This window comes from Periophthalmus magnuspinnatus, chromosome 15, assembly GCF_009829125.3.
Source record: "Periophthalmus magnuspinnatus isolate fPerMag1 chromosome 15, fPerMag1.2.pri, whole genome shotgun sequence".
Lineage (NCBI taxonomy): Eukaryota > Metazoa > Chordata > Actinopteri > Gobiiformes > Gobiidae > Periophthalmus > Periophthalmus magnuspinnatus.
Window position 1 is genome coordinate 3,262,981 of NC_047140.1, and position 7,796 is coordinate 3,270,776.

At 38.6% G+C, this 7,796-nt stretch overlaps 1 protein-coding gene across 2 annotated transcripts in view; it reads right to left on the reverse strand.

Annotated features, from left to right (window-relative positions):
- LOC117382169 (SH3 and PX domain-containing protein 2A-like) overlaps positions 1 to 7,278 on the reverse strand; it is a 64,728-nt gene extending 57,450 nt beyond the window's left edge. For both annotated transcript variants that reach the window (XM_033979236.2, XM_033979235.2), the window contains exons 1-2: positions 6,954 to 7,278; positions 4,392 to 4,472 (exon numbers count right to left, since the gene is read on the reverse strand). In XM_033979236.2, the coding sequence (XP_033835127.1) occupies positions 4,392 to 4,472; positions 6,954 to 7,025 (153 nt within the window). In that variant the 5' untranslated portion in view covers positions 7,026 to 7,278. The remainder of the gene's footprint in view (positions 1 to 4,391; positions 4,473 to 6,953) is intronic.
- Positions 7,279 to 7,796: the final 518 nt, after the last annotated feature.

The following is a 7,796-nucleotide window of genomic DNA, read 5'->3' on the forward strand; positions in this document are numbered from 1 at the left end:
TAGGTTCATCTTGTATGCAGTGTTTCCCATAGGCGTTGTTCAGACAATAGTAGCACAAATCATTTTTATATTCAGAATTTTCTCTTACATAATTTGTGGAGAGTAAATGTGATGTATTGCCTATTATTTCATATGTAAGCATATTTTATGGCAATACAATAAGTGACAAATTGTGATTTTGTGATGTCAATGCTTTTAAACTATGGGGGAGAGTTTCAGAATATGGGGGGCTCCTGGACCACCATAATCTCATTTATAAATGGGAAATACTGGCTGTATGTTTGTTTATCCAATTTGTTCATCATCAACAAAGTTTGGCAATAGCAAAAAAGCAAAAAGTATGACTGCTTGTGAAATATTGTGGCTGGAATTATTCAATATTTTTATCACATAAAAAGACACTGACAAATATATAAATACAATCTCTCAAAACAATACTTAATAAGGACAGGATTTTAATATATATATATGAACATAATATATATATTTGCATTTAATATGACCCACCTGACATATTTTTAGATAATGACAGGGATTGCTAAACTTTATTACATTTAGGGCTGAACAACTTGGGAAAAATATTGAAGTGCGATTTTTCTGAGCAACATTGTGATTGCGATTCGATTTGAGATTTTGAAGTTTTGAGGCTTTAATAATAGGATTCTGTTTAAAGTTGGTCATTTGAAAGCATCCAGACAACAAAAAGTCTCAAATATGAACAGACCAGACAAATCACATTTGTACAAATCTAAACTACAGGCTAAGCAGGATTTATGTACAGTAAGACAGGATATTGTGTTGTTGTGGGGGGAAATTCTGGTGATAAATTGCAGCTTTTACTAATTACATTCACTCAAATAGCAATTTCGATTCAGTTGTGATTAATCTTGTAGCCCTATCTATGTTACTTTTAAAACCACAAGCATGTAAGACTTTTATTTGACATAATTGACCCTGTCAGTATTTGAGATTTTTAGCCAGCAAACACAGAACAGGCTGTTATATTTCATCCAAGTTTTGTGAGTAAGATACTCTTTTACTTGTTTCAAACTGTGCCATTTGGGTTTAAATATCACTATCATTAATACAACAAATTTACAAGAACTTTACACTACACTGACACATGGATTATTGTAACTTCATCCACGCCCAGTCTGATAACAAACACTAAACTCCAAAAATGTATCACGCATGTATCATGTATTATGAAGTATTCAGGCCACACAAATTCTCTCAAGCCAGAGTTTCAGCCTGGGAAAGACAACTAAAAACCTTTTGGAATCATTTAGCAAAGAAAACCACACTAGTATTCTCTCCACAAACCCCTATTGGAATGCCTGACCCTTTCGTGCTATCCTCTGCGGTTAAAGGGTGTGGAGGGAAAACCTCACATTTGACACACTGACCATTTTTGCTCATGTCAAATATGTGCGTGTAAAAAACATTTCCCTCTCAGAGCCCAGTCAGCACTATTCTGTGTGCAAACAAATGGATTCAGAATGGCACTCAACCTCGTGCACTTTTAACACAAGAGCAAACCCCAACCACAGGGTCAGCAAAAAATATGCAGAATGGAGATGAGATTTTAAAAAGATGATGGTGACATCCCAGAGGAGCAGCCATAAGTTGTTTAGTCCACTGAAAAGACTTAAAAACTTAGCACATTCTGGACAGCTGCTAGAAAACGAGATACAAATGAGATGAATGACAAAGTTTTTTAAATGAGCATATAATGTACACATCTCACACAGTGGCTGTACTGGCTTGGTAAACCCTGCTCTTGTCAGATTTCAGAAGCTGAGCAGGGCCAGACCTGGTTAGTACTTGGATGGGAGACTGCTGGGGGTACTGGGTGCCACAGTGGGGTGTTAGTATAACAGTGGTGTGAGTGTTGGAGTTGATCGGAGGGGCCAATGACATAGATTTGCAGCCTTGCTTTTGTCACTCTGTCCCAGGGCAGCTCTGGCTACAATAGTAGTCAGCAGCTGAATGAATAAGGCACTGTTAAGCACTTTGGGTGTCATGAAAGGTGAGAAGACTGAGAAGAATAAGAAGAATATAGCAATAGTTCATCAATAACTGTCAATTTCATTAGCCATTATTACAGTAGTTGTAATGCTTTGGTGCATACACTTCTGGCTTTTTAAGATAAACTATGTAAACTTTCTGGTGCAGGGTCCACTACCTGCTTGTCTCCTAGCTCGTCTCCATGGAGATGCTATTCCTGTGCCTCAAATATTCCACAGTATGACTCTACATTAAACTTAAACTTGAATCTTGCATTTATTCAAATACATGTGTCACCTGCTTGTACATGTGGAGATAGATGGATGAGTAAGTAAAGTATTGAAAACAATAAACAAGCTTTTGTGGTAAAATGAGGACATGGTCACAGGAATTGTGGGTGTTTTCATGCAGACAGTAAAATATGTAATTGTTAACAACAGAGAATAATGGTGTTTGGGACAGGCTGTAGGTGTCGTCTGGCACACAGGAGAAAAGGGCACAGCTTCTGCTTGGCAGTGACACAAAAATGTTCATAACTTTTGAAAGCCAGTGGGTTGGAACTCACAAGTTGGCTGACAATATGTAAAGTATTGTGCTGCATCATTTTCTGGTTTTGATTATTTATATACTGTAGCACAGGTCTATTTTAATAATAATTAGTAACATTTCAAACTACACGGACCATACAAGCTGTGTAGCCCCTGTCTGCACAGTGATGCCACGAGGTCAAGTTATTGGTCAGATCTGTGGAGAGATAACACCACTTACAGTAAGAATGCATGTTTTTCAAGTCATTGTTTTAGCAATAAAATCACCAGTAATTGAATAAATGCCAGATAGATACATATAATGCCATGCTGTGGAAATTTTCAGGCAAATTGATAACATCTACATGGAGACAAGACTACGGCACACTAGTGTACTTTTAAAACATGAACATATCTGTAATTAGGATTATATCTGACCCACTTTTTTAATAGTTATGCGTGTTTGCATATGGTAAGGTTACGGTATATTAACATTGATGCCATCTGTCCGGCTCACTCTCACAATATGTTGATATTGAAGAAATCTATATGAAAACATTTGGAGAAAAAAAAGATTTCTTTTGAACCTCAAGCACTTCCTACCTCTTCTTCCCATAGGTGGTGTGTGGACAGCTGTGGCCTGTTGCTGTTCGTAGATTAACATGGCCAGACCAACTCGCCCAGGCAGCACAAATCTAATGTTTACAGAGACAGGAAAGACGCTGGGTTTCCACAAGTCCAGCTGAATTTTCCTGGCTATTAGCAAGAGGCTACAGAACAAAGGGCTTCCTCTCTCTCCAGTCAACAGCCAAGCAAGCATTAGGAGGACTGGTTAAGTGCGTGGTAAGAAGCCAGACGTGGACTTTTATGAGCTTACAGGCTGACAATCACTGGTTTAACATGTCCATAAAAGGGTGCAGGCTAGCTCCCTCAATTTGGAATTATCATAGTGGAATTATCTCAGAGGCATTGAAGATGTTTACCTGATATATTGGCACTAGTAACCTCTGAACCCACAAAATGTAAAATGTAAAAATATATGTATTAGTTCATATATATCTTAACTATACATGTCTTAGGTTTACATATGTAAACATAGTCACTAACATCTTCTCATAACCAGCTCGGTTTGTTCTGACTTTTTCACATTAACATTTGCAATCATTTTGCAAGTATATTAGAAATATTCTGTTATATTTTGGTTTCTAGAACACAAGTATAAAAGGATAGATGTCTGAAGATTACAGACTAATCTAATGCATCATCATTTAATATAAAGTAATGAGATCGTGAGAATCTCTAATTTCAACCCATCAATGGTCTTACTACAGTGATTTTAAATGACCTATTTCATTTTTATTTTTTTTTTATCTCTCCTTCACATCCTGTTCTTGTATTTTCCTGTTGTGCAACATTGCAATTTACACATGATCTTACTAATCAGTAACATAATTTTTGTTGTATGTTGAAATTTTAGAGGTCATGCTGATGTAAATGAAACAGTAATGAAACGCCTCAGGACACCACATTTTAAAGGCTACTTAAACTTATTTCATGAGACTTACTTACAAATATTACATTATGTTTTATTTTCATTTTTCATATTGTGAGTCCAACTTGGAAAAGTATTCGTAAATGATCTGTTTTGGATGTGCTCAAACTTCACTCTCGAGCTCCAGTCCAGAACCCTGTTCCCAGGACATTACCCAACCCTGCATTTCTGTATTTTGGGCGAAGCCATGATGATTATTATTCATGATCCATCTGCTGATTAGATCTCTGATTAAAACCCCATCAAGAAGCCCAACCTAAAACACAAGTCAAATCAGTTCCATTTTCTATCCAGTGTTACCTCACCTGAAGGTCAAAGAACTTGCTGTATCTCCTGTAGATGACATGAGAAGTGGAGTCCGAGTAGTTCACGTTGATGAGGTAAACCTAGAGAAGAGGAAGGCAAACAAAACAGAGCTATTAGGAGAAGAAGCTACTTTGTCAAATGCATTAGAGCAGCACTTTAGCATTACTTAGACCTAATGACATTCCTGACTGACTTAACTCCAGGAGGTCATAAAAGGTCACGTAAACCCATTACGTTTGTCTGTCATGATTTAAATAGGCCTCAAGTATTAACTGTTTTATAATGGTTAGACTGATATGTAGTTTAATAATAGTTTTGCGCCAGTACAGATATCTGCTGTTTGCATCTAATTACCAAATGTGTTATTGTCCAAAAACCGGAAGTATGTTGTTAGCATGATAGTTGTTTTACTGCTCCGTTCTAATGTCTGAAAGTTGTGAGAAGCCCTTATAAATTCAATGTGGTGAATAATTAGGATGGTAGGAATCTGTTTGGAAAATGAAAGTAGTTCTGTTCTACACACAGTAAAAGTCAGGACAGCACATTCAGTTGTTTTGTTTTTTTTCGCATGGGATCAAGACAGTTATTTGCAATGCACCGTTATCAAGTTTGAAAGAAATGTCCATAATGAAATTAAAAACAAAACCTCAATATCTGAACAGTTAACATTTCTAATGCTGTTCAGTCCAGTTTCAATGGTGGATATCAAGGTTGCAGAGTATATTATTTAGTTGTATGTTTCAGATATTGTACCCTATCGCTGTGTCACCTGAAAACAACTGTATTTCACCAAAAAAAGGGAAACAGATTGAGTATGCATAGTGATTTTACATGGGTGCAATTAACAACATCCTGCAGCAGAGCTGACAAAAAATGATGATTAAAAAAAAACTTAGTCATATGCATTCACTGAAGTTTGGAAACAGATGGCAAATGCATCTTAATCCAAGCACATGGAAGGCACCATTTATGAGAGCAAACTTTGCACATATGGTGACGATCTATAAGGAAACCAGTGAGCCCTTAAAAATCTCTTCTGTTCATTTAGATCACAGTTTGTAACAATAAAAAACGATGTGAGCGCACCCAGGCAAAATGAGTCCTCAGGCAGCCCGCTAATTAGATACAGACAGCATGAAGAAACTGCAGAAGAAACAAGTGGAAAGGGGTTACTGAGGGCATCTGAGGACAATGGCTAAAGTACGGCAAAATAATGGAACAATGCAGTTGTTTTGATAACTCCACCTTTTATCAAAAACTGCTTGATATTTTGTCTCACCTTTACACAAAGGAAATCATTTGGATAATTGAATTTGACTTCTGTCTGATTTATAACACGTTGGAGGAAGCAAAAGAGGTGTACTTTTCCTTACGCATACAGCCATTGTGTCCAAGACCCACAAAGAAGACACAAAGAACTTTTAGTCTTTATAAGCATGCATTTGAAGGTAACTTGGCATGTTAAAATACAACTTTGGTTTATTAAGTGTCATATAAACAAAAGATTGCTGGTTCAGTCCTCACAGCAAGAAGGTTCTGGCTCGGGCAGAGTTTGTATGTTTTTCAACATGTGTGGGTGGGTTTCCTTTGTACCCTCCAGTTTCCCCCATCAACCTAAAACATGCAGATTGGGTCAAATGTAAAGGAGAAATGTATCTATAGGGCCAATAAAGTGTACCTTAGCTCTATTCTGCACTGTCACTGGACAAGACACGTTCCACCTTGAATTTCTGAATGTTATGTGAAAATGAGTGATTGGGCATTGGAGAGGCTGTTGCTGCAGATTTGTCAATGTTTTCATAGTTATGGCTAAAAATTGTGAAGTACCATATACATCCTAGCCATTATTATTACCATTTGCTACAGAGTAATGGTATACTCCAAAGACATTATCAGTGAGTTGAAAGAGAATGTTAGATGTTTTTGCACAAGAGCCTTAATAACTTTGTCTGATTATAGTGGTTAAAACAGGCTCCAGTGTTGGCTCCTTCCTGTCCAGCTAAAGTATGTTATTAAAGTGTTTATTAAAAGTGCAGTTTATAGAGCAGACCTACAATCCTGTCTGTATTCTGTAAACAGGCATTAGTGTCGAGTCCCCTGCTCCATGAATCCTCTGAAGGAAGTGACACTCTCACAGCAGGGCCACCAGACAAAGGGATTCTTCTTCCCTCTCTCTACGACCAACCGGATAAGCATTTTCTGTTGCTTAGCTCATCGATAATGAAATTGTATTTTTTCTTCCTCTCCTCTTTCCCTTGTGGGGACTTCCCAGTAAAACCTCCTCACCTCCTGTCTGCTCCCTTGGGACAATGTCCTATGTCCCCTGTGCCACAGCCCTCTGCAGGAGATGGATGCAGCAATTGATCCCAACTCTCAGGTTAATTAATCCAATTTTACCTGATAGACTAATTGATTTTGCAGTTCCTCTGAGAGTCGTCTCATGGGCCAGCTAGATTTGATTACTCTGGTCAGTGAGATAGCCCTAGAGAGCATGCAACTGAAAACCGTGGTATGTAACTTGTGAACACTAAATAGAAAATATTAAATTGTTCAAAACTCACATAGTGCTTGGATGGGTTCCTCCTCTTCTGTACATCCACTACATTAACGTCAAGGACCGTGCGTAAATGCATGTTTTACAAGACTGCAAACTTGAAGCTCACCCATAAAACAGCATTAGTAAAGTAACGTTAGTTAGCCTTTAAGGACAGCGCGTGAGTGGAGTCTGTAGTGTGGCAGAAAAACTTTAGGAGCTTCCATGAAACGAACGCGTCAAAAGGTCCCGGGTTTGTGCACTGCTGCGGACTGTGCAGTGAAACATGACAGCGCCATGAAAGTGCGTTTAATCAGCCTTCTCCTCCCTGAAGTCAGGAGGGGCTGGACTCACAACAGTGGGTTAGGACCGCATGTGAATGCACGGGGCGGTCCTGCCACAGCTGCACACATCCTGCATACTACTGTCCCAGGCAGAAGACGAGACCTAGGTCTAGATTAGATAAAATTCTATCTAGAGCTTGTGGGGAATTTTGCAGCATTTTGCAAATAAATAAACCCGTAATTTATGCAACTCCTGTTAAACATCTGTCCAGCTGGGGCATTTGGTCATTATCAGGTAGTTTAGCTCCTCCTAGTGGACAACCTGCGTCTCCACTCTGCGCCTGTGCTGGAGCAGGCTTCACACGAGGGCGCTACACAACTGCTTTTAATCTGTGGTTTATAAGTAGCCTACAGTGATAATCGTTTGGACGTCTGGATTTAGGTAAAATATCACAACATCACACTATTTAATGCAGATGAGGCCTGCCTACGCGTTTATCTGATCAGCTGTTAGCAGCCTCCCTGTGAGCATGATGCGCACCACACACATCTATGCAGCTCATTCTGGGCTGTTATTTGTCTCATTG